The following is a 27,170-nucleotide window of genomic DNA, read 5'->3' as shown; positions in this document are numbered from 1 at the left end:
TTTCCAGGCCACCCTGGTCTACAGAGTGAGTTCCAAGACAGTCATGGCTATGCCAAATGGAAAGGAGGAGAAGGAGGAGGAGGAAGAGGTGGAGGAGGAGGAAGAGGAGGAAGAGGAGGAGAGAAGGCTCGCTGGGGTGTTGCTCAGTGGTAAAGCACTCGTCTAACACATGTAAAGCCCTGAGCTCCATCCCCAGCACTACACACAGAAATCCAGGCAGATAGATGGCAATGAACTGGCCAGGCCTAGGCACTGTAACAAGCCAGCATGAGTTTGCTGGCCAACCCCCGCCACACGGAAATGCCAGGCCACGGGCCTCACTGGGAAGAGCTTCTGGTTTTCCAGGGACCCCCAAATCCCAGGTTTTATATCAGAGGACTCCAAACCCAGGTTTTATATCAGGGAACCCCAAATCCCAGGTTTTATATCAGGTTTCTCAATTTTATAACTATTAACTGATTTTTTTTTTAAAGTTTAAGTGTATAAATCAAGCACAATGTAACTACAGCATTAGCAAGAAGCCTCCATGGATAAAGTGCTTGCTCTACAGGCCTGGGGACCTGAGTTCAATCCCCAGGACCCATGGTGGAAGGAGCCAAGGCCTGGATGGCAGCGTGTGCCCCCACGGGGGCCTAACCACCCCACTGCACCCCATCAACAGGAACAGCAGAGAGCTAAGACTCATCCAGCCCTAACATGCTGAATGAATGAGAGCTTCCATGGGGCCTTTTAGTTTACCAGAGTGCTTAAACGCAGAGCTCACTTGATCCCCACATTCATCTAATGGTACCACAGTCACCATTTGACGAATGACGAAATAGAGGATTCCGGAGATTAGCGGATTTAAGATCCAAGCAATTAGAAGAGCCAGTGGCAAGCCCTGTGTCTCCCTGCTTCCTTCTTCCCTGTCCCAACTCCGCTGCCTCACGTTAAAATAACTATTTATTCCAAACTAATTCCTACTTAAGTCTACAGTAACAGCAGCTTGACAGCTCCCAGGTGCCACGCTTACATTTTTAGGGATACCCACTGAATAAAGCTAACGAGGAGATAAAAATAAACACGCCAAACAGTGTGCTCAGAACCGGGTGTGAATGGGCACAAGTCCCGGATCTAATTTTAGAAAGAAACGGCTAAAAAGTCTCACACAACCTGGCGAGTATCTGGTCCTATGGGAGGCTGCCCGGGTGGCTTTAAGCCTCACTGACACAGGAAGGGGAGGGTGACATCCCAGAATCCTGTTGCACACCCTGTTTCCAGGGAGGGACCTCTCAGAAAAAAAAAAAAAAAAAAGCTGAGAACCAGAGTCAGCAATAGTTGTGCACCATACACACATGTACACACGCACACCACACACACGTGAACACCCCCCCCCCGTATCCTTCGGGCATCAGCCAGCTCTAACGAGGTGCCACTTATCCCTTTACTGTGGTCAAGTGACCTGCAGGCCCAATACCCTCCCGACCAAGGGTCTTCCTGCTGATGAGGGACAGGTCGGCGGTCAGATTTTATGTGCTGGCATTGAGGTTTCACTAATAACTCCTCATGCTCGTGCTTCTACAGCAAGAGGGAAAACGCAAGACATGTGGACGGGGCCACATAAAGAGCTTAAGGAAACTGTGACCTCGTTTCTGATGCCCACTTATGGGACCCATGAATACACTGTGTCTGTTTTATGTGCACCGGCATGGGCTGCCAGGCTTCTCAGCACCCGCTTTCTCAGCCACTGTGAACTGTTGAGTTAGCTGCCAAGAAGCCGGCTTTCCTACTGTCTGGTGACTCACTTCTAGTGGAGCAGAGAGATCTAACAGTCAGCAAATGAATAGCCCAGCCTGCCCTAAGGCAGGTGGGTGCAGCAAAAGCAGGAGGCGGCAGCCCTCGGAAGACAGCTTATGGCGGTCAGGGAGACTCTGGAAAGGCAAAGACTGCACAAAGGGAGAGGGCTGAGTGGACCCCGATAGCAAAGAATACTGTTCCTGGATTTCCCACCTTTCACAAAGAAGCCGGATCATTCCCCTAAGGTTGAGGTCTCTTGGGAAAGTTTGCAGAAGGCAGCAGCAGCCCAGGCCCCCCTTCCTGCTGGGACCTGGAGGAGACAGTAGTCGCTGCTTACAGCAAGCCTCCAGCTGTGTGATCCCACCTCCCAGTGCCAGGGCACCTTCCTGGACAGCTTCCCAGGGCCTGGCTTCAGAGGGCACCCAAAGCCCTACAGAGCTGGGGATGTTCTCAGGTGATGGGGTGTTTGCCTGGCATGCATGAAGCCCTAAGCCTGATCCCAGTGCCTGCAAACAACAGGACAAGCACTCCTGAGATGGAGGCAAGAGAGTCAGTAAGTCAGGGCCATCCTCAGCTACACAGTGAGCTCCATACCAGCCTGGGCTACTTGAGACCCTGTCTTTAAAAAATAAAAATAAAAATTTTACACTATGAATATGAGAGAAAAAAAAATGTCCAGAAGCCAATATGATCTCAAAGGAAAGATGTTCCCAGTAGGACAAATGTCCTCATGGGGAACTTCCAAATCAGGACACGTGGAGAGGCCAGCATTCCAACCAAATGTAGATACCACAACCCTACTCATTAAGGGCTCATTTATTCTTAAAAGTCCACGACTTCCTGTTTCCTGTCTCGGCAGCACTCACCTCTCCAGTCTGAGTCAGTGAAGAATTCTTGCTGTTGAAGTAATTCTCAGCCTGAGTCGACGCCTGATGAGCCCGGCGTCCCATCTTGGCCCCCTGGAAGGAGAGACGGAGAGTACGGCTGAGCCAGTGTCATCTGAGGCCCTGTGGGTCCGACACACAGTAGGCCAGGACTGAGGTCTTATGGCGTGGCAGAGAACAGGATCTGAGTAACAAAAATATGTTATATGAATATATATCATATATATGATATATATGTGAATGCCACATGGACATATCCATAGAGAATTCCCTAAACCCTTAGGAGAAAGTACCCAAGTCAGTCCTATTTGGTAGAATAGGGAACATACAGGTTATTGATCATGAGATTTTCAACAGCCACAGATGCAGCAAAAACAAAGTCACTGTTCTGTCCATGACACATGGTTAGAAATGCAGCTAGCTTGGACAGAGAGAGACCTCAAGCCATATAGCTCCAAGCAGGTGGTAAAGGCTCCCACATTCCTAAGCAGGACCTGAGACCGCTAACAGACAGGCGTTGAGAGAGAATCCCTCAATTCAATGGCAGTTGAGTAATCCAGACACCCCTTGCTCTGCTGGTTAGAGGCGCATCTACAGGCGCAGAGGGAGCCCCACCACAGGAATGCTGAGACAGCACCTTTGGACGCTAAGAACAAGCACCTCAGGGTTCTGAGTCAACAGATGAAACCTGTGCAGGTGTCTTCAGGCCCCCGCAAGTGGGCAGGGGCTCTGTCTCCAACATTCCCCAGGACAAGAGAAAACTCTGAGGCACACTAGTGGGTGCTGAAGAGAGTCTGTGTGATCATTTACTTAGCAAAACCAAACCAAACCAGCATCAGCCTAGCATCTTCAGGTCTCATTATCGTGGCTGTGTTCCAGTCTCAAGATGGTATGAACGAACACTGAAACCGATGCCATTTTATTAAAAAGGAAACCAAGGCCCAGGAAAGCGATTAAGTCCCAAACAAAGTCTTCGTTCCGATTAAAATCCTGTGTTCATCTCATGTCCCATGGCACCCCTCTGAAAACTAGATGCTAAGTGTTCTAAGAAGGGAGACTATAGCTGTCTCTTGTGAGACGATGCCGGGGCCTAGCAAACACAGGAGTGGATGTTCACAGTCAGCTATTGGATGTATCACAGGGCTCCCAATGGAGAAGCTAGAGAAAGTACCCAAGGAGCTAAAGGGATCTGCAACCCTATTGTTGGAACAACATGATGTACTAACCAGAACCCCGGAGCTCTTGTCTCTAGCTGCATATGTATCGAAAGATGGCCTAGTCGGCCATCAATGGAAAGAGAGGCCCATTGGACTTGCAAACTTTATATGCCCCAATATAGGGGAATGCCAGGGCCAAAAGAATGGGAATGGGTGGGTAGGGAAGTGGGGGGGCGCTATGGGGGACTTTTGGGATAGCATTGGAAATGTAATTGAGGAAAATATGTAATAAAAATATTAAAAATTAAAAAAAAAAAGAAGGGAGACAAGGTTTTTTAGAAGTCCCACGTTAAACAAACAAACAAAGAAAACCCACTAAAGCGGATCGGGGCAATCCAATTGCAATCATCAACCTTTCAAGTTATGATGCAAATCTTTTCAAGTTTCAAGAGTGGTGGGAACAAGCTTGCTGATAATACAGCTCATTTCCTTCTCTAGAAAGGGACCCTCTTGGGCTGGAGAGATGGCTCAGGGGTTAAAAGCACTAATTGCTCTTCCAGAGGTCCTGAGTTCAATTCCCAGCAATCACATGGTGGCTCACAACCATCTGTAATGGGACCCTCTTCTGGTGTGTCTGAAGACAGCTACAGTGTACTCAGATACATAAAATAAATAAATAAATCTTTAAAAAAAGAGAGAGAGAGAAAGGTACCCTCCTTTGTTTATCCAAGCATCTGATCCTACAGTAGTTACCCTAAACAAAAAGTAATGCTCCTGTGTGTGAATGCTGTTGGCAAGCGACTTCTCTAACAGACGTTAAAGTTTAAGACTATTTGAAGATCCTGTACATTGACAACACAGAAAATCTGAGATCATGTATTTTTAAGGGCAGTCTTTTTATTGTCCTTCTCCCCTCGACTAGGGCAAAGGCCAGTGATGGTCTGTTCTGTGCTATCTATTTTTCCAGTGACTAGAACAGTGCCTGATACACAGTAGGGCTTGCTACATATCTGTGGCAAAAATGAAAAAAGTCACTACATTCACATCCCGGGTACCCAAAAGGTTCATGTGTCAGAAAGACCTGGTGGCCTAATGTCCTTAGCTTTTTTAAAGCTCTGCCCCTTTTTATCTCCCTCCAACAGGTGCCTCTCTTAACACCTTGGAGGGTATCAGATGGTATCAAGGCCCTTCAAAACACCTGAGATTTTACATCAGAAACTAAGGATTTGCCAGGTGGCCCAATCCTTCAGTGATCTCAACTCTAAAGGCTATCGAGACCTGGTGGGGACTGTAGCAGTAAGAAAACGCTGAATGTAGGTCTTTAATCAAGTTCTATCTACTGGCTGGACACCGGTCATAGGCTGGGAGGAAGCAACAGCGAAGGTCTGGAACAGAGGCAAACACTTTCCACGAATTCTCCTTTCATCTGCACATCAACAGTCTACTAGCATGGAAGTCGAGGCTAGGTGCATTCTGGTCCATCTACAGTCCGGTTACCTAGTTACTCCCTCCCCACGCCACACACACACACACACAACTGGAGTATTGATTTCCAATCCTGGGGGAGCAGAGATTACAGAGAGCATGAGGAAAGGACATCTCCAGCCAGCTCTCTTCCCGGCCTTTCAGAACTTCCGGGACTAGACTTCCCGGGAGAAAACTCCAGGGAACGGGCGTGGTCGGGGCGGGGGCAGACCCTCCACTAAGGTGGGATTCGCACTCAGGCGGTAGAGCCCGGATTTGTCCAGACTCCCAGCTTCTCAGAGAGCCGGGCTATTTGTCCCGCCCGCCTAACCGGACCCCAGTCCCCAGCATCGCTCCTCACGGAGGTGGCCGAGCTGCGACGTCTCTCCTCGCCCAGGTCCAGTAAATCCTCCATCGCCGCGGCCGCTGATGTCACTTCCTGGAAACCGGCGTCTCCGCCGCGTCCCTAACAACGACCCCGCCCTTCCATCCCAGTATTTAAAGAGTCCGCCTCACAAATCCTAGGTCCTGTGTGTCACCTTCCAGTTGAAACCAGATCTTGCCTACACCAACTTTGCTTGACTTCGGAGAAAACAAAACAAATTTCCATCTAGCAAGATCCTCTAACGTTGCTCCAGAGAGGTTAGCCCTGGGGACTGCCTACATTTGTAACTCTGATTAAACACATTTGTGAGTGGAAGCACTGCTCTGGGTGATTATTCTGAGCCCTCACATTCACAATGAACAAAGGTCTTCAGGGTTACCGTTCAAGGATAGATGTTCAGTGTTATTTCCATTTGACAGATGAGCACTAAGGTAATAAATAGCTTATAAAATTTACAATGACTTGCCAAAAAGCTGCGTATGTGATTTCTGCATTCAAGAAGTTTATTGAAAGTGGTCACACACAGTGATGCATGCCTGTAATTCCAACACTTGGGAGGTTAGAGGCAGGAAAATTTTTAGTTTGATATCATCCTCAGCTATACAGTGAAATTTGGGACATTAGGGCTAGATTACATGAAACTCTGTCTTTGACAACAAAGTTTCTATAGAGGCCAGATTAAAGTATGCAATCTTCAATCGCTTTCGAAAGTATAGACCTAGCCAAGCGTGGTGACAGACAGAGCCACAATCCCAGCTTGCTACTTAGAAGGACGTAGCCTTATGCCTACTTATGCCTGGGAACTGGACTCCAGTTTTGGCAACATAGTAGGACTCTTTTACAAAAGAAGTAGAAAAGAGCCAGGTGTGGTGGTGCACGCCTTTAGTCCCAGTACTTGGGAGGCAGAGGCAGAGGCAGGCAGATTTCTGAGTTCGAGGCCAGCCTTGAACAGAGTGAGTTCCAGGACAGCCAGGGCTATACAGAGAAACCCTATCTCGAAAAACAAAACAAAACAAACAAAAAAGAAGAAGTAGAAAAGAAGGTATGGTATTGGGGTTCTTACTTAATCTGGACAAGCCCACAAAGTGGGTAGCAATGACTCCTCTAATCAGCAAGACAGACAGCTTGAAGTAAATAACTCCAGTCCTAGATGTTGGACCAGCTTTTATAACACCATGTGTTACTGCAGTGGCTTCCAGCAAGTGGTGGTTGTCAGCCGTCCTCCTAGGCCTGCAGAAGGAGATAGCCCATGGATTCCCAGCCTGGGGGGAGGGGGGGAAGTCCCGTTGAGTCTTCATTGATTAATTCCACATAAGATCCCTAAGTCAACATCTCTGGCCAATTCTTGGCACTGGTCGCTGGGACCCACGGAAATGGAATGTGGATCACCACAGTTTAAAAAACATTGGAAGGGCTGGCCCTAAAGCTTAATAACAAACATTGCTGAAGTATCCAGCAAGTGACACTCAACTTAAGGTTTCAGTCTCTCTCTTCCTAGGGCCGAGCCTTTTCACGCCCAAGGACACAGCCTGTGAGTTGGAGGAACTGATTTCTCAGCCCAGCCTTGCTGGACCTCAGTTTCCTCTCCTGAAATGACCTTCAGCGATTTCTTCTGACATCCTTACTGGTTTCTCGGTGAGAATATTTTGTTAGATTTTAATCAGATGGGACAATCACTGCCAAAAATCTAAGCCAGCTTCGATATAGGCACCAACTATTTATTCCCTTGTTCCTTCTTCCTTGGCACCAGCTGCCAAGAAGGGATTAATGTTTGGATTTTTCAACTTCTTGTAAACTCCCGCCCACTTCTACCCCGACTTCGAGAAGACAAAGGGTGAATGGTACTCACCCTAGGCATAGAGAATCCTCAGCAAGCAGGGGCTGGCAAGTTACTTGAATCATTTGAGAAGTGAGTTTAAAAACAGAGCTGCTGTCAAGACATGAGTGAGAGAGATGGTGTATGGCCCAGAAGAGAATTCCTTCAATGGCTCTGCCTCCCATGTTGTATAGAGTTAGCCCAGGAGCCTCAGCCTGTAGGGTCATCCATTTTAAATTTCAACATGACCTCCCCAAAGGGCCACTGTCGTCCTCCTTCTTCCCCTTTACAGATGCCCTTACTGGTTTGCCATTCTTCCCATCCTCAAATGCAAATTCCATAAAAATTTGTTCAGAGACTATCTTCAGCACCTAGAATAGTGCAGAGCATGTAACAAATACCAAAGCTATCCCTCAGGCTGGAGAGATGGGCCAGCGATTAAGGGCACAGGCTGCTCTTGCAGAAGACCAGAGCTGGATGCCAGGTACCTATGCTGAGTGGCTCACAACCTTCTATAATTCCAGCTCCAGAGGAATGGCTGCCCTTCTCTGGCTTCCAAGGATACCTGTACACAAGTTCACATGTCCACATATGGACACACACACAAATACACACCAAAAAAAAAAGGAAAACTTTTCTTTCACTTTTTCTTTTTGAAAAATTGATTTCTCAAATTCCAGAAGCAAGCAGAGCATGATGGCAGTGGATGGGCCGGGTTGAGATGGCAGTATTGACACCTCAGAGCTGTGTGACCAAGAAGTCTGGTGAGATGGCTCAGTGGGTAAGAGCACCGACTGCTCTTCTGAAGGTCCGGAGTTCAAATCCCAGCAACCACATGGTGGCTCACAACCATCTGTAATGAAATCTGACTCCCTCTTCTGGTGTGTCTGAAGACAGCGACAGTGTACTCACATATAGTACTCACATATAATAAATAAATAAAATCTTTAAAAAAAAAAGAAGTCTCTTTTAAGGTTTCTCACCAGCTAGATTTTCTCATAATAGTGCAAGTTAAAATAATGCCTTTCCAGATTAGGCAGCTTGTGTTTGACATCTCCATTGCCCACATGCAGTGTGGCCTTGGAAAAAAAAAAAAAAACAACTATTCTCAGTTTCTCCGATTGTAAAATAATACATTAACATCTCTTCAATTGAGACCGGAACCAGGCCTCTCAGAAAGGGTCCAGGAGACTTAGGAAGAGGGCACTTATAGGAAGAACATGGACAGCTCGGCCTGGGTCTGGCCTAACAAGCTACTCAAGGCGGGGAAAGATCTAGAAACCCTTCTGGGAAATGGGCTGGAGCCAGGTACTCAATCAGACTGGAGAGGAGCGGCCCTCGCTCTTGCGTGGGGCCGGGACCATGGACACGATCGCATTGTCTAGTGGTGCTTGCGCTCCCCAGCCTCCATGCCTCTGTCACTGGCGGCCCTGCTTCGCCAGAGGGCACCCTCGGCCTTCCAGAAAGCGCTGTCGTTTACCCCAGCAGCAGCCGCTCGGATCGGGATGGTCAATGAAGAACCGCTGCCAGGATCGCGGCCGAGACCGGTTCCACCCTGGGGCCTGGAATGAGAGTGGCCCGATCGCCCGGCCCTGCTCCCCTAGCGAACCTAGCGTGTGTCCCCGGTCTGTCCGGGGGCGATCGGGGACTCGGGGGAGGCGAGAGAGTGGGGCGGGGAACGTGGACTAACAGCTGGCCCCAGCGCAGAGGGGCCGGGGTAGCAGGAGGGAGGGGGATCAGGAGAAAGTTTCCAGATAAACAGCCAACGTGTAGCAGGAATGACTCCAAGAGGAGGGGAAAAAAAAGTTCAGTTACCACGTCGAACCAGAGGACTCACAAAGTATTTTTCAAATGGGCTCGGCTTTTCCTGTGCCTGTTTAAAACATTAAAACCGTGCAGCGAGAGAGGCTTGTGTGCGCTGGTCCCTCCCTCCCTCCCCCACCCCAGGCCGATACGTCATGGGAGGGAGGTATAAAATTTCAGCAGAGAGAAATAGAGAAAGCAGTGTGTGTGTGCATGTGTGTGTGAGGGAGAGAGGGAGGAGAAAGAGAGAGAGAGAGAAGGGGAGAGAGAAAGGGAGGGAAGAAGAGGGCCGAGTGTAGGGGGCTGAGCCACAGAGAGGCGAGACACGCACGGGAAAAGCCTTGCGGAGGACGGAGTAACGCTTTCCGGAGTCAGCTGCGGTGAATCGGCTTCTATTTTCTTTTCCTTTTGATTTTTTTTTTCTTTTTAAATTCCTAAAGAGAAGCAAGGGACAGAAGCCATGGCCGAGAGAGAAGACAAGCTGAGATGCTGGTGACCGTGGGTCCAAGTGGATTATCGGACGAGCCGCCTCCAACAGGCCTGCCCTCCCAGCTTGCCAGTTGTGCATAATCCCTCATCCCAGCCAATGAAGACGAGAGGCAGCGTGAACAGAGTCATTTAGAAAGCCCCCGAGGAAGTGTAAACAAAAGGGAAAGCATGAATGGAGCGCTCCAGAGACAAGTGTGTCCTGCACTGCCCCCACCTTTAGCTGGGCCTGCGGCCGCTCAGCCCTGCCTCTCCCCACATACCCACTGGTGATTTTTTTTTTGAAAAAACATTCTTTTTTCCTTCGCTTTTCTTATTTTCCCTTCAGGGCAAGGCAAAGAACTTGATTTTTTGGGACCCAGCCATCGCTCTTCTGCACTTTCTTTAAAATACTCACTTTCTCCTTGCCAAGCAGCGTTGGGCGATATCAGATATCCGCTCTATTTATTTTTACCTAAGGAAAAACTCCAGCTCTCTTCCCACTCCCAGCTGCCTTGCCACCCCTCCCAACCCTCGGCTTGCCCTCCACCTGGCCTGCTGGGAGTCAGAGCCCGGCAGAACCTGTTTAGACATATGGACAAGGATCCCAGCGCTACCCAGCACACGGTCCCGGTCCCGCTACTTCGTCCGGGGGTTGCCAGCGCTTCCTGGGAGTCCTGAAGCTCACCCAGCGCAGTTCATGCACCCTCTTGCCAAGCCTCAGCCTTTGGGATCTGGGGAGGACGCCTGGTTTTCCTCCCCCTTTCTACTGGGGTCTCCTCCTTGCCAGGCCTCCCCAGTCCCCTGGCCTCGTTCCTGGGCTCACACATGAAGATGCACTTGCAAAGGGCTCTGGTAGTCCTGGCCCTGCTGAACTTGGCCACAATCAGCCTCTCTCTGTCCACTTGCACCACGTTGGACTTCGGCCACATCAAGAAGAAGAGGGTGGAAGCCATTAGGGGACAGATCTTGAGCAAGCTCAGGCTCACCAGCCCCCCTGAGCCGTCGGTGATGACCCACGTCCCCTATCAGGTCCTGGCACTTTACAACAGCACCCGGGAGTTGCTGGAAGAGATGCACGGGGAGAGGGAGGAAGGCTGCACTCAGGAGACCTCGGAGTCCGAGTACTATGCCAAAGAGATCCATAAATTCGACATGATCCAGGGGCTGGCGGAGCACAGTAAGTCCAAATGCCTGCTGGGTATCTGCTCTGGAGCGAAGGAACTGGAAATGGGAGTTCCACCGAGGGGGGCCTGGTGGCCTTTACACAGCAGAGTGCCCCAGGGTTCACTACAGAGGTCAGGCGCTGCAGCTGCAGCTGGGTAGGTGGGTGGGAAAGGAGACAGAGACACTCTGGTAAGAGCCAAGTGCTTCAAGAGGCCAGGAGCCCTGAAGCCAAGTGACATTCGGAACTCCTATGGCATCCTTGATGGATAGTAACTGGGAATTGTATTGTGCCACCCAAGGAAACATGTTCTCACACATCTGTGTGTGAGAACACATAGAGGTTCACAGTGAGCACATGAATTCTGTAAAGGGGTGAGCTGGCTGGCCCCCAAATCCTCCCGGCCTTCTGAGTTTGGGCATCTCTGTACTCCCCTTGCTTTTCCTGGCTCTCCGTGCGGCATCTCTGGGTTAGGTTCCTGACTCTCAGGAAACACAGTGTACCTGCCTCAAATTTGTGTTTGTCAAGTTTTTTGGAAGCCCAACCGAGGCCTCTCGGTCTAACACACACACACACACACACACACACACACACACACACACACACACGTGACCCACATGAGCTGGGAGGGGGAGGGTAATACATGTATAGTCCCACATATGTGGACTTTGGGGCAATGTGGACTCTTTTATTACACAGTAGATAGATTCATATATGTAAAGTGGGGCCTCTCAGGCTAATGGACACAGGAGGCCAGGATCGAGGTTCCGGATAGCCCAAGGCATCTGCCCGCCACGGATGTGTGGGAGGGAGGGATGGCTGCGGGGTAATGGGATGTGTGTCTGGGAGTGTTTCTTCCCAGGAGGCTGCTGTCTGCGGAGGAGCTTCTGGGTGAGACGCCTGTGTGTGTTTGTACACGTGTGGAAGTCATGTGTGTTTACTGAATGGGGATTTAAAAAAACCTCAATACAAGAGAGAGAAATTTGGCAGATGTTGAGAAACTGACAGCCCAGGAAAGCTGCTCTGGGCCTGAATCCGGAGTTGCTCCTTTTGCTTTTCCTGCCAGCAGGTGTCCTCCGTGCCCCGGTGACTTCAGCCCAGGCCCACCTCCCAGGTGGGCAGTGTCCAAGTTGGGGCAGGAGGGTTGGAAGGAGCCAGGAGGCTGGCATAGTCAGAGTGGCCATGGGGCAAACAGCAGGAGGTTAAAGAAACCTGGCTGCAGGGAAAGGAACAGGAGTGAGTGCCAATGGGTGGAGCGGTTCTCAAGGAAGATGCAGAGGCCAGGAGGGAGCTGGTCTACACCAGGCAGAAAGGAACTTGTAGTTTCTAGAGGTAGGGATGCGGGTGTTCTCAGGGCAGTTTCCTGAGACTGGCTGGAGGCTGGAAACAGGCAGACCTAGAGCTCCCTGCCTAGCGTCTGCTTACCGGGGTCAGTTCAGGGACTGCCTGGTGACCACAGTTTATAGAGTCATCCAGCACTAGATGGCATGAACCCTTGACTCCTTAGTCACTTACCAAAGCAAGTCATAGCAGCCACGGACACCAGAGAAGGTTACAAGTCTGAGGAACACAGAGGGTAAGAGAGTGACCCCAGAGCCCTCATAGACGGGTCAGGAGGAGAGTCTGAGGAAAGGGATTCTGAGTCACAAAGGCCCACCCTGTCTAGAGGCCTGAGCTGAGAATGAGCTAGCCCCATGTGGGCACACGGCCACACAGGTAGGCGTGGATGTGGATTCTGTGCAGAAATCCAGGGTACAAAGGGTGTAGCTTCAGACAAAGCCAGGGCAGCACCCTCACCTTCCCCCCAAGATGTTGTGCAGTTCCCAGGCTGTAGCATCAAGGGAAGTTTGAGATGGGGGGGGTGGTAAGACATGGGGGGCGATGGAGTAGCTGTCCAGCCTGTGCCAACTTGGCACAATGAACAAGATCCTTTTCTCAATGCTGAGGAGGAGCCAGGGTTCAGTGGGACATAGGCAATGCCACAGGGGCTCTCAGTACCATCAGCAAGCAGGCTCAGGCACTCTGCAGTTGCCACAGGTCAGATGGTGGTTGAACAGACACCAACCTGAACCCGTTCTGCAGCTGGTCAGGTGTGTGGCTCATGCTGGCTTCACAAGGAACACTGTGCACAGAAAGGGTTATGGAAGCTGCTGAGCAAAGGACCAAGGCTGCCCTGAACTTCTCTTTGTTTGTTTTGTTTGGTTTTCCGAGACAGGGTTTCTCTGTGTAGCCCTGGCTGTCCTAGACCTTGTTTTGTAGACCGACCACACTGGGCCTCAAACGCACAGAGATCATCCTGCCTCTGCCTCTTGAGTGCTGATATCAAAGGCGTGCAACACACATTTTAAGGCCACCTTTTATCTTCAGGATCTAGTAGAACCTTGGCCTGTGACACAGATGGATCTTAGGTTAACCTCACAAGGAGAGGACAGCAGGTCCTGCGTCTGTAACCCAGGTACCCAGTTGCTTGGGAATAGACTGGATTTGTTTCGGCTTGACTGTTAGGGGTAGGGCAGGAGATTCATATGCCGTACATATTCACCGAACTCAGCTTCAGGGAACCAGCTTCGTTTCTCTCTTACACAGACCGCCTCAAGCAGGATAAGCAAGCACAGCCATGTGGTGTGTCTTCCCAGAGCCTCCATTTCCTTGTGTGAGGTCATCTCTCAGCTCCCTTTCACTGGAAATGGATTTGTCAGGCCTGGGGATGCTCTGCCTGGGTGTCTGCTAGGAGACAGAGGCAAGGCCCGGTAATCTCACAATTCTCTAAGATGTTGCCATGGGAAACAAATAGGTGCTTTTCTCCGACTTGGGGAAGGATACCGCGTTCTCACTTCTGTTACCACCCACACAACCATAACATAAGCGTCATGTTGCTCGGCTTGGAACATGTATTTGTACCTTGTTGTGGGACTCTTGCTTTATAAAGTCAAGGAAAGCGCTAAAGCAAGCTCAGGACTCCCCAGCAGGAAGACTACCACAGTGGCTGGAGGGGTGGCTTATCACTTAAGAGCATTGGTTGCTCTTCCTAAAGGGCCTGGGTTCAATTCCTAGCACCCACATGATGGCTCACAACCATCTGTAGTTCCAGCTCCTGGGGATCCAATACCCTCACACAGACATATATGCAAGCAAAACACCAATGCACATAAAATAAAAGTAACCATTATGAAAAAGATTTGTCCACGTAGAAGGAATTCATATGCCATGGCTATGGATGTTATATAAACAGGAAGGTTTTGGCTACCCAAGGAGAACACCTGGGTTCTATCTCTCCCTTACAGACTAGGGATAACACGGAGACATCCTGGGTGACTTGTGTTTTCAATAAGCTTAAAGATGAGGTGGCCAGGGAAAAAAGTTTCCTAGGAGGGGCTGTAAGCACAGACGCCTTCAGAGAGTAGGTAGGGGGTGCAGATGGATCTAGCAGCAGCGGGCCAGGCATGGAGGCAAAGAACTTCAGGTCATCGAGAAAGGAGGTGTGTGGCCGGCTTGGGGTGGGAGGGTCTGGAGCCCCAGCGGCCTGCTGAACGAGGAAGCTACCATGTAGCTCTGAGTTTTGTATTCAGGAATGTAGGCCCAGCTCGACTATATCTTATCATTTCCTAGGATAGCAGAGAATCTGGAAATTTCTGTGAAGCCTCCCAACTTGTAACACAGACTTAAAATGTTTATAAGCTTCTAATGCAAAACTTTTTAAACATTGGCTAAACAACACAGCTAACTCATTTCAAGGTTACTCCGTGTAGCGTCTGAGACCATCCAGGCAATCCTCTCTCAGGCTCCCGGTGCGTTTGAAATCATAGTACCTTTCTCAGAAAATGATAAACTTTGTTTCTCCATTCTGGCTGCACACTGGAAACATCTGGAAAACTCGGGGAACCTGCTGTGAACTCACCCAGTGGGTTGCTGAGTAGTGGGGTCATAGTTCACCTCCTTAAACACTCTCCAGGTGGCCCCATTGCCCATACCATCCCTCCATTGGCTCCCACAGAAATGAGGTGTTCAAGCTGGGACCCACCTGTCTGGAACATTTTAAGAGCCAGTTAACTACATAGACAGTTTCCTGGGTTCTCCAGGAATCCTGTGCATGCAGTTTGTGGGTCCTGTGCTATTCTTACTTCCTAAAGCAAAATAGACAGAGGAGTGTTAGTTACTATGCAGTGCTCCGAGCAATGGGCACAGTCGGAAACAATGTTTCATACCGGAGACTCCTGCAGGCAGCTCTTGAAGGCCAACAGCAGAGCTAAGCACAGTGAGGCCTGGTCATTGACTAAGGCAATGCTGGGATGCCAGGCCACTTCAAGGAATCCCATCAGATTTGTTCCTGAAATTATTACTATCTTTCCACTGGGTATACATTGACTTTATTTCCACCCAGGTACACATTGACTTCCAGGGTCTCAGATACAATAAATGCGGAGTGGTCAAATCTTAACTGGGTTCAAATCCCATCTCTGCCTCCTATTACTTGTGTAGCTATGGGAAAACCACTTCTCTTTTCTGATGTTGCATTTCCCCACCGGGAGAATGATACATTTTATATATTCTCTTTAATTTCAAGTATTGTTAGCAGGTTTCATTCCTCTAACTGTTTAAAGCTATTTTTGTTTGTCTGTTTTGAGGAAGGGTCTTAAGGCGGAGCTCAGCTTGGCTCTGAACTCTTAAACGTTTCTTATTATATTTGTTTATGTGTTAGGGAACCCCTGATGGCTTGCACAGGAGTTGAGGCCAGATGGAAACTTTCAGAAGTCTGTTATCTTCTGCTCCATTGTGAGTCCTAGAGTTCAAACTCAGGGCATTAGACTTGGCAGCAAGCACCTTTACTCAGAAAGCCATCTTGGCAGCCCATGATCTCAGATATTTTAAAAAAATTTTTATATGGTATATGGGTGTTTTGCCTGTATGTGTGACTGTATATATGCCTGGTGACTGCAGAGGCCAGAAGGGGGTGTCAGATCTCCTGGAACTGGATTGACAGACAGTTGTGGGCTCTGGGAATTGAACCTAGATCCTCTGGAAGAGCAGCCAGTGCTCTGACCACTGAGCCATCTCTCCAGTTCTGGCCAATCTCAGAATCTTGTTCCGTTGGCCTCCACCTTCCAAGTGCTCTGTATTTTTTTTTTCTGAAATCACCTTAAAATTTCCACTGAGGGGTGGGGATGGTACATGACAAAGCAAGAGTTAGCAAGAACAGTCATCAGGGGGTCCTGAGACTAGGACATCACTGTTCCTGTTTCCTTGGATACCCCCACTCCCTCCCCACTCTGGCCCCTTCCTCCTTAGCTACCAATCCTACTTTCTTCTGCCTTTTATAGCAGGGCATATATTGCCCTGACTCCCCTCCATTCTCTCCTAACAGACAATTATTACAGAGGCCAGCTTGATCACATCTCTGCTCAGGCGAAATCCCCGAGATTGTCACTGGTCTAAGGTCTTGTCCACCTCCAGAGTTACAAACCTGTCAACTTACACATGAAATGGCAGGTGATGTAGCTCCCGTACAAGACGGGTGCTTTGTGGCAAGACAGTTGGTTCAGCAGTTCAGAATGCATGCTGTTCTCGCAGAGGACCCTAGTTCAGTTCCCAGCACCCACATCAGGGGGCTCACCACCACCTCTTACTCTAGCTCCAGGGGATCGGATACCCTCTGATGGTCTCTGTGGGCACTGCACTTGTGTATGCAAACCCACACACAAGCACAAAAGTACACATCATTAAAATTTGAAAGAAAGTATTTTTTAAAAACATGTGCTTTGTTTGTGAGGGGCTCTGGGTCCCACCTCTAGCAGCCCTCTAAACATATGCATACAAGAGTTGCCAACACTGACGCCTCTCTCTGGTTCTATTTGGATCGGCTTAGAGACTAATTGGTAGTATTTGTGCCTTCAAGGCCCGTTAGTAATCAGGGCTTCATTAGCCGGTATTCATACACTTGTTTCCTACAGCTGTTCCATTCATTTTCCTTTAACTGCCAACCTCAGGCCCACCAGATGGCAATTTCCAGAGACACCCACTCATCCTATCCCTAAGCCCAGGATTGTGCTTGCTGCCTTTCGGGTTCTTATCTGCCCCACATAGTCCATGACTCCTGACCCACCCCTGGGGGGTACTTATGCGCTCATTCCAGCCGTGTCCATTAGATATGGAATCTGGGTCTAGGAGCTTGAATTTCAAGCCCTGACTGTTGTTACCCTTTGTGTAGAAAGGATTTCTATGGCGTTAATGCTCTTAGACCTTGACAGTGTAAAGGACTCAGGAGCACAGGAGAGACAGAGACTTCTCCCCTTTGTCTGTCTTGGAACAGCAGAAAGCATCAGCTGCTGTCTGGCTGAAGGGTAGGGCTGAAGAGAATGATGGGATGACATAAGCAGCTACCAAGGGTAGAGACCTTTTGTGCTGGTTGGTTTAATGTCACCTTGACGCAAACTAGAGTCATCAGAGGGAGTCTCAATTGAGAAGAGGCCTCCACAAGATCCAACTATAGGGCATTTTCTTAACTAGTGATTAACAGGGAAAGGGGTCCCTGCTCATTGTAGGTGCTGACATCCCTGGGCTGGTGGTCCTCAGTTCTATAAGAAAGCAGGCTGCCTGGGCATGGTGGCACATGACTTTAATCCCAGCACTCAAAAGGCAGAGGTAGATAGATCTTTGTGAGTTCAAGGCCAGCCTGAGGAGGCCAGAAGAGGGTGTCAGATCCCTTGCAGCTAGAGTTACAATCAACTGGTTGCAAACTGCTCAACATGGGTACTGGGAACTGAACTTAGGTCCTGTGGAAGAACGGCAGGTGCTCTTAACCAGTGAGCCACCTCTCCAGCCCTATACATGTCTGAGAAATGAATAGATACCTACTGAACAAGACCATGAATGAATCAACTAGCTAGAAGAAAACTAAGCAACTAGATGCCATCTTCTTGAAACCTGTGTTTGTTTGTTTGTTTGTTTTGACTGTTTTGGAAACTTAGCCTGGCTGGGAACTTGCTACATAGCCCAGGCTGCCCTTGAACTCAAGATCCTCCTGCTTCAGTCTCCCAAATGCTGACATTACAGCATGTGCTGCCAGGCCTGGTTTAAAAAAAAATCTATATATTTTTAAAAAATATTGACCACTGAGCCATCTCTCCAGTTCTGGCCGATCTCAGAATCTTGCTCCGTTGGCCTCCACCTTTATTTATTTTATTATATGTAAATACACTGTAGCTGTCTTCAGACACTCCAGAAGAGGGAGTCAGATCTCATTACAGATGGTTGTGAGCCACCATGTGGTTGCTGGGATTTGAACTCCGGACCTTTGGAAGAGCAGTCGGGTGCTCTTACCCACTGAGCCATCTCACCAGCCCAAAAATCTATATTTTTGAAAAATTAAGAAATTTAGTCTGGAGCACTTAGCAGCTTTGGGATAGCAAGACAGTGGGAGGTGGGCTGGGGAGTGGCCTCAGCAGTAAAGAGCACTCGAGGCTCTTCTAGAAGACTGGGTTCCAACCCTAGCATCCCTGTCAAGTAGCTTCCATCCCAGAGGATCCAATGCCCTTTTCTGGCCTCTGTGAGCACTGCACACATGTGGTATACATACACATACTCAGGTCCACACACATACACATAAAGTGTAAGGTTTTATTTTATGTGTAAAAGTGGCCAAAGGGGACAATTACACTTGACTGGCTCAGTCCCAGTTACGTGTCCCGGGGCTCCAAGGTCTCCCTGCTCCTTATTGGGGACTCTCTATGCTCCTTATTTGGGACTCTCTATGCTCCTTATTTGGGACTCTCTATGATTCTGGGGTCACCAAGAACCTTCCTTGCATCTCCACCTTCAGGTCTGAGGCCTTAAACCTCTAGGAAGGTTGTAGACGGGACCGTGGCCACTTAGTGTGGGGCTGCTGGTTCATACCATTTCTGGGGGTCCTCACTCACCATGCCTCTCCCCATTGCTTTTCTTTCTAGATGAACTGGCCGTCTGCCCCAAAGGAATTACCTCTAAGGTTTTTCGTTTCAATGTGTCCTCAGTGGAGAAAAATGGAACCAATCTGTTCCGGGCAGAGTTCCGGGTCTTGCGGGTGCCCAACCCCAGCTCCAAGCGCACAGAGCAGAGAATTGAGCTCTTCCAGGTATTCCTTCTGGCTGGGAACCATAAAGTAGGTGCCAGTTCCTCCTCCATGTCTGGCCTCCACTGAGTTTGACAGACCTCAGTCTGAAGCTGACTCCCCCCAGCCTCTGTCATTAAGAGGGCTGCATTACCCGAGGTGCACAGAAAGTATGGTGTTCAGAAGCCTTTGGTCTCTCCTTGCTTGTCTCACCAAGCTGGCATTGTAACCCATCCCTGGTACTCTGTCCCAGCCTTAGATACGCACTCTCTCCTCTGCCCCACAGATACTTCGACCGGATGAGCACATAGCCAAGCAGCGCTACATAGGTGGCAAGAATCTGCCCACAAGGGGCACCGCTGAGTGGCTGTCTTTTGATGTCACTGACACTGTGCGCGAGTGGCTGTTGCGGAGAGGTAGGTAAACTCTTAGCAGGAACATTTCAGAAGGAGTCCCAGGTTCCTTCTGCCTCATGAAAGGAAAGAGGAGAGAACTAGGGGGAACCACACATCTGGGTTCAACTCTCTTGCTTTAACTCTGTTCTCTACTCTATCCTTAAATGCCGGTGCTGAGTCAGACTCTGGGAATCCATCAGCAAACAAGACAGGTGAGCTCAGATCTCAGGGGGGTTTCATCCTGGTGGCAGACACATAGAAAGGAGTGTCAGACAATGCACTGAAAACTAAAGAATCTAGGCAGTGATGCCTGGGAACTCTAACACTGGCTACTTAAAGGACTTACAAGACTACACTGTGGGGAAGGGAGCCTGACAGTGAGTCCAGGCGATGAGAAGGAGCTAGCTAGGAGGCTAGGCTAAAGGGTGACCTAAGCAAAAGAAACAGTAAGACCCAGCCAGGCCCCTGGGCGGAACCCAGTTTGATTTGCTGTAGCAGCAGTGAACAGTCTGGAAGACTATGAGCTGAGGCCATCTGGTCAACTATGTGTCAGACCATAGAAAGGTTTGAAGACTTGTTCCGAGTCTTCTGAATGCTATAAGCAAGGTGGGCATGTGAGTGTGAGACTGCAGTCTTTAACAAAAGTCCTCCGGTTGCCGGGAAAGTGAAGGGAAAAGGCAAGGAAAACATTTAGGGAGCCTTGTAGCAGCCTACCGAGGATGGCAGGGGACCTGGATGCGGGCAGTGCAATGGCTACAGAAATCGTCTGGATTCATTCTGTAATCTGGGGGTTGAGTCAATAGGCCGGGATTAGGTGCGGTGTTAAGGTACGAGAGCAATCTCCAATGACATAAAGACTTTGGATGGAGTAGCCAGGTGGTATCACCAGCTGCTGGAAGAGGGAAGACTACAAGAGGAGGAGATTTGGGACAGGTTCTGTGTGGCCTAATTGAATTTCAAATGCCTGGGGTCATTGAACTCTCTAGCACTTCCATCAAATGTCACCTGTCCTAAATATCATATCCACTCACCTGGAAAATGAAGTAATGCTTCCGCCCTGCAGGCCTCCCAGAGCTGTTTGTTTTAAGGATCACGTGTATTTGAGAGAACTTTGTGGATTTCAATGTACCTTGTAAGAATAAACTCTCCTGATGTCAGATAAGGAAGCCGAGGACCAGAGTGGAAAAGTCCGAGCTTTTCTGGTCTGGATTAGAACTTTTGTCCCCTAAGGACTAAGTCTGGTGTCTCATGACACCATCTTGGTGCTTCGTGCTCTGACAGCTTAATGGTGATAGTAGTGAAGGTGGAAGTAGGAGCCTTACATACAGGGTCTCTCCTCTGCCCGCCAAGAGTTTTCCACTACCATCAGCTGTTATCCAGCTAGTCCAGCTACATACTGATGGGCAGATGTCCTTCGTGTTTCAGGATAAGGGGTTTAAAGGCAGAGGTCACAAGCTACCTGCCTTTGCATTTAACTCTTGGCCACTTGGGGTTTTGTTTGTTTTGTATTAAAAGCTGGGCGATTTCTCATAAAACTGGGCTGGCTGTGGTGGTGCACACATTTAATCCCAGCACTCTGGAGGCAGGAATAAGACATATCTCTGTGAGTTTGAGGCCTGGTCTACATAGTGAGTTCCAGGATAGCCATGACTATGTAGAGACTGTCTCAATAACAGCAACATACCAAACCAAAGAGTCCATATTTTTCTTGACTAATAATTAGAAGATTAGCCCCAACAGTATCAGTATACCAGAGATGATCAGTAGCCACCCTTTAAAATGTGCTGTGCGCTGTCTTCCCCAACACCCCCCCCTCCCCCCGCTCCCGGTACTCCCGGTGGGTGAGTCTCTGAGGTGACTCCCTCACCTCCATAAATTCTCAGACTCTGTAGGTGGCCAAGTCTTTAAGCTCCCATCTATGGGAGCTTGTTTGATAACTGTTGACACACAGTAGGTTGGAGACCCTGTCCTGGCCATTTTAGGAAGGTAGGTAACACAGCCTATGACCAACAACAGAACTCAGCCAATGGTGTTAACAAAGCAACCCCGATGCAGGCGGCTTTCCACTTGGTGTTTAGCTTGGGCCCAGAAAAAGGGGCTGGGTGGAATCCATCTTTTAGTTTCCCTGTCTGATTTTAATCATCACCACCTGGATTTCTTTGACGCCCTGGGCACTTGGAGGGCTTCTGTTCACAGCTGCAGAGCTCCATGAGAAGTTTGTGGAGAGCGTGCTTTCCAGCCTCCTTGAGCCATCCGAAAAGATAATTTCATAATAGAACCTGTGGGTCCCCCACCCACCACCCCGCTGCTGCCAACCCTGAGGTTTGTTTTTTATTGGAACCTTCAGTTCACACTTAGGCAAATTCTGCCCATCCCTCCCTTCCCTCGGGGGAAGTAGCTGAGGCCTTTGTTCACGAATCTCCTCCGAGTTCATGGCCCCAAACCAGGCAGCAAACAGATTCGGAGCTGGAGCAGCTGGCGGTGTGGATTGACGAGGACTGAGTCACACCTGTGGTTTAGAAGTCACTCAGGAAGCATCTGCGAGTTTGTGTGCTCCAGGTACCTAGGCTGCGCTCCAGCATTCTCTCCAGGATGGAGGACCCAGGTCCTTCCACCCACTCTGCCCGTACCCATATAGCCTACAGCCTCTCTGTATCCCAGGCTGGTAGGATGTACCATAGTGTCATGATGCAGGTCAGCTGGCATGGTAAGAAAGCACGGGCATTTTGCATCTCGATGATTGTAGGAGCTTTGTCTATGGTGCCTTTTGGTGCCTGTTCCTTGTCCCTGTCAACTAGGTGTGCAGTATCTCAGATGGGAGTGGGGGCACACACCTGTAATTCCGGCACTAAACTGAGGCAGGGGGACCATGAGTTCCAGGCTAGTCTGAGTTATATAGTGAGCCCTTGTTTAAAACAAACAAAATGTATAGTGTGGGATCTCTTATCAGAACCCACAAGCTCTCTATCTGGATTTTGAAATAACTACTTACTAATCTGGTATCTTGGGTAAACTACTTAATTGCTCTAACCTCAGTGATCTCAGTGATGTTTTTAGTTAGTAGGATTATTACAGAGACTAAATGAACTGTATTGCTGGCCAAATCCCACAGCAGTTTGATAGGAATGTCAACAAATGTTGGTAATTGTCATCTTCTCGGAGTTGTAGGCCAAGTTAGGCTACCATCTTGTGCTGGCCACGTGCACTTTGACCTTTCCTTTCTCCAACACACCTTCACTTTCTAACACGCAGAATCATAGAACTTGCTTATTCCAGTGCACTTCCACCCTACCTTGGAGAGCCTTGAACAGAAAATGCTGTGTGTTGCCCTTTGCAGCTACTGTGGCTTCTATCAACTATCTAACACCAAGTAGAGCCCTTTGTGCCTGGCCATGGCTTCTCTAGGTGAGGCTCAGCTGCCTCATTCTATTGACTTGTTTCCCTGATGAGCTGACCTTTGGGAAAGAGATCACCAAGCTTAACAAGTACTTTTGAAGTTCTCTTTGGGACAGCAATCTGGTTGGACTTTGGAGTTTATGAAGGGGGTGAGATAGTTTGTCTGAGTTCATGGCATCTGCACCTTTGGGATGCCAGGCTTACATCATGTTGTTTTGGGTCACCATACCTGGACCAGTTTGTCTAGGAGAAGGGTTGCCAAAGCAGGTGAATTTTGGAGTGTTCCCTGATGACAATAGATTTTAGGGAAACATCAGGTTGGTCCTGAGGCAAGATAATCAACCACTAAGGTGACTCCAGGAAACCAATCATGTCACTGAAATGTTAACCTAGAAAAGTCTTGTGATCTCTCCTACACCAACTGTAGCTAGCCTCCACCCTGGGATCAACAGAGCTTGGATCCACCAGGATTGATTGTACCAGACCCAACCTGGTTTTCTCTGGAACTATTTGATTCTGTTGAACTTTTCAGTTACTTTGTGTGCATGTGTATGTGTGCCTGTGTATATGTGTGTGCACATACATATGAAGGCCAGAAATCACAGTCATCTACTTTAGTTTTGTTTGTTTGTTTGTTTTGTTTTTGTTTTGCAATACAGTCTTTCTTTGGGATCTGGGGCTCACTGATTGGCTGAAACAGCTGCCTAGAGCACCTTGGAGATCCTCCCAGCTCTGGCTCCCCAGTTCTGGGATTGCAAGCATGTGCTAGCATGCCTGACTCTTCCTGTGGGTTCTGGGAATTGAACTCCGCTCTATTGCTTGCACACCCCTGTAAAGACTGAACTCCTGACCCAACCTTCACTTCCTTTTGTTTTTCCTTTTTCTCTTGACTTCACTCAACCCTTCCCACCACTGTCTGTGCTGCCTTGATTTTGTTTGCCAAAACACCAGCCCGCAGCCAAGAGGAGGAAAGGCCTGAGTTGACCTTTTGGCACTCAGTGTCTGACAACAAACGCTGGCACCTCTGGGTTTCCCCAAACTCATCCCATCTGAGCCCATGCTGTCGATCCCTTGAGCATTGCTCTCTGGGGCCACCGGTGATAGACTGACTACTCAGTGCTCATACTTGCTTTCCCACGCTGCTCACCTTGGGAGCCATTCACACAACCAACCTCCCATCATGGTGACAGGCTTTTCAAAGAGACTTCCATGTCATTTTTACCTCATGGCATCTTGTTCCTTAGAGAAACTATGATCATAGATAACCACATATAACCATAACATGCCCTTTACCTCCTCTGAATAATCAACCACTTCTCAGTCTCCAAGATGATGGTGGAAATGCTAATGTCATTTATGGACTCAGACCTGTAGGTAGCATGACTTCAGGCATTGATATCTGACTCCCTCCTCTGACCCCTGTCCCTCAGTCTGCCATTTTGTGTTCTTTAACACTCCTTCTTGCTCAGAGGTTTCTCAGTTTTTCCCTCAGCACATCCCTCCATGTCCCCCCATCCCTGCCTCTTCTCTCATCCTATTCAGCAGGCTGACTCAAATACCTTCTGTCTCAGAGAACATGGAGGCAATGTGAGCAGTTCCTTCCTGTCTTGTGTCTTCGTCCTTTTGCCCCATGTACATAGGTGACAATCTCTTCCTATTATCCACTGAAAATGGATGGCTGCTTTCACCCTCCAAGATGCCCACTATTTACCTTGTTGTTCATAATATAATGGAAATAGGTGGAGTGTGACACCCTGTCCAGGAAGCTTACTCTGAGTTTTGTGAGTTCTTCCTGTTGCCTATGACTCTCAATATAACTCACTTCCACCCTCACCCGGGTGCTGGACATACTACACTACCTTGCCACTCAGTATTTCCCCCCTGACTCTGGGTCTTATTTTGCAGAGTCCAACTTGGGTCTGGAAATCAGCATCCACTGTCCATGTCACACCTTTCAGCCCAATGGAGACATACTGGAAAATGTTCATGAGGTGATGGAAATCAAATTCAAAGGTACTGATACTGAGGTGTGGCGGGATGTGGGAACGGATTTACAAGCCCAAGAAAAGGAACCAGTTTCCTCTGTAGAGGTGGCTGACTGTTCTGCACTTGGGTGACTTTGTTTTGTCCTCAAAGCGCTGAGCAGAAGCATTCCACTTGGAGAGAACCCTCTAGCATCTAGAAGACAGCAGGATTCTGAGGAGGGGAGAACCCCCTCAGGCCAGGTGTCCAGGGAACTAGGCCAAGTGTTGCCTCTTTCAGAAGCTCAGTTGACAAATGAGATAATAGATTGCTCAGTAAATGACAGCTGCCTTCCCCTCTCCTCAAAGAAATGAACTCCAGTGGGCCTGCACATGAGTGTCCTGGCTACCAAGCTTCAGACATTGTTGGACCTACCTTCCTGACCCTTGCTGAGGAATTGTCTTGGTTAGGATGGTTTCTTCCTAGATTGTGCGTTTGACCATGGCCATTTGTCTAGAATTGGTGCTGGAGGTTGAGTCTTTTCTCGGTTTCTAATATAAATGCAGCTTCCTGGGGTTTAGGGAAGCTCTCTTTTCCTTTTCTGTCTCCACTTTGGGCACCTGAGAAGTGCGGTGACTATGGGATTATTTGGAGAGATTGGAAGGATGTTCTTGACCTAGCATAGACCTTGGGCCTGGGCCTCAGCCATCCCTTACTCTGCATGGGTTTGACTTTTTCCATATTTAATTTTTAAAGCTAAGAGTTTAACAACCTAGTTACTGTGCCTAACCACATCATCACATACAGGTTAGGCTAAGGTGTTATCTTACCACCACCCCAATTTTGTCCCTTGTGCATAAAGACTTTGAAAAAAGGGCACCACGCACGTAGGGCTTCTATTTATCATATACACTCAAAAGCCCCTTCCTAAGAGCCAAGTTCCTCATGTAGCTAAATTAGATTCCAAGCGCTCTTGCCCTGGTAAAGAGAGTAGCCGATGGTTATCTTTACAAAGAAGATTCCCGGCTAGAACAAAGCCTTCTGGGTCAGGCTCTGGTCTTCTTTTCAGTGGAATCTGGGCTCTCTTACCAAGCTTGTCTCATGTTCTATTGCCTCCTCTGAATTTCCCAGTGAGGACACCTCTAAGGCCCTAAGCCTGGTAGGAATGGCAATAGTTCTGATGTCTAGCTGTTTTGGCTCCCACATAGGCTATGGCAAACTGCAACACCTTACATTGTTAGGACTTCTGTAGTATTGTGACTAATTCAGATTCTATCAGGAAACCCAAGACTGAACCCTGAAGTGGCAGCCCCAAAGTATCTGACAGGTACCCATCTAGTGCTGGGGATACTCATGACTCCACGAGGGAGCCCAGGATACATCCATCCCAGGAAGGTGATGAGGTCTTGCCATGCAGGCATCTGATTGGTTGTCTAGAAGGGTATCCATGGTAACTACTGACTGCTTCTGACATTGGTTGCTCTCCTCAGTCTGTGCCTTCTTAGGGGTGGGGATGAGACTTGCCCTGCCCTGAGACTTCCTCACAGACTGTACTGTCCCTCATCTTGACCGGGCAGTGATGGGCTAAAATGAGGTGGAAGGAATCTGCAAGGGTACTGCTTGCGTTTAGACAGGAGGTTGTGGCCTTGCTTCCCTTTGCAGGAGTGGACAATGAAGATGACCATGGCCGTGGAGACCTGGGGCGTCTCAAGAAGCAGAAGGATCACCACAACCCGCACCTGATCCTCATGATGATCCCCCCACACCGACTGGACAGCCCAGGCCAGGGCAGTCAGAGGAAGAAGAGGGCCCTGGACACCAATTACTGCTTCCGGTGAGCCTTGGCCCCATAGCGGGTGAGGTCAACCTTCCATCCTGGGGTACTGGCTTGAGATCTGAGTCCCAATCAGCCTAGGGTCCATGATGCTTGTCACAGACATGTCTAGGAAAGAAGACTGGAAGTCTTTTCCAAATTTCTTGTTTTTCTGGGAGCCCCAGTATTTTCAGTAGCCTTGCTCTGGTCAGGTCTGGATGAAGTAAGGAAAAGCATGAGGAGGATCTGGGATGCTGGCACTGGGGATGCTTACTTGTTTGAAGTACTTGCAAGATGTATCTGGGGGGTTCGAGGACACTAATGTAGAAGTCCATTTAAAAAGTGCTTGGCTCCCTGCTGGCTTACCTTCTTTCCCATGGCTGTGGTGAAATACTCTGCAAAAATTAGCATAAGGGAGAAAGGGCTTATTTTAGTTAAGTTCTATATTGCGAAGGTGACATCAGGGTATATCAGGAGCTTGAAGTAGCTGCTTACATTATATTCAAAATTAGAAGAAGAAGAAGAAGAAGAAGAAGAAGAAGAAGAAGAAGAAGAAGAAGAAGAAGAAGAAGAAGAAGAAGAGGAAGAGGAGGAGGAGGAGGAGGA

General features: G+C 48.8%; 2 protein-coding genes across 2 annotated transcripts in view; one reads left to right on the top strand and one right to left on the bottom strand.

Moving 5' to 3' along the window:
- The window catches only part of Ift43 (intraflagellar transport 43), a 79,580-nt gene extending 73,864 nt beyond the window's left edge, over positions 1 to 5,716 (bottom strand). Inside the window, exons 1-2 of the mRNA XM_021179388.1 lie at positions 5,643 to 5,716; positions 2,643 to 2,735 (exon numbers count right to left, since the gene is read on the bottom strand). Coding sequence (XP_021035047.1) covers positions 2,643 to 2,735; positions 5,643 to 5,696 — 147 coding nt within the window. The 5' untranslated portion in view covers positions 5,697 to 5,716. The remainder of the gene's footprint in view (positions 1 to 2,642; positions 2,736 to 5,642) is intronic.
- Positions 5,717 to 9,455: 3,739 nt separating this feature from the next.
- Positions 9,456 to 27,170, top strand: part of Tgfb3 (transforming growth factor beta 3) — a 21,704-nt gene continuing 3,989 nt past the window's right edge. Inside the window, exons 1-5 of the mRNA XM_021178965.1 lie at positions 9,456 to 10,930; positions 18,859 to 19,022; positions 19,285 to 19,414; positions 24,695 to 24,802; positions 26,414 to 26,585. Of these exons, the coding sequence (XP_021034624.1) occupies positions 10,579 to 10,930; positions 18,859 to 19,022; positions 19,285 to 19,414; positions 24,695 to 24,802; positions 26,414 to 26,585 (926 nt within the window). The 5' untranslated portion in view covers positions 9,456 to 10,578. The remainder of the gene's footprint in view (positions 10,931 to 18,858; positions 19,023 to 19,284; positions 19,415 to 24,694; positions 24,803 to 26,413; positions 26,586 to 27,170) is intronic.

This window comes from Mus caroli, chromosome 12, assembly GCF_900094665.2.
Source record: "Mus caroli chromosome 12, CAROLI_EIJ_v1.1, whole genome shotgun sequence".
Taxonomy (NCBI): Eukaryota; Metazoa; Chordata; class Mammalia; order Rodentia; family Muridae; genus Mus; species Mus caroli.
This window is presented reverse-complemented; position numbering and strand designations above follow the sequence as displayed.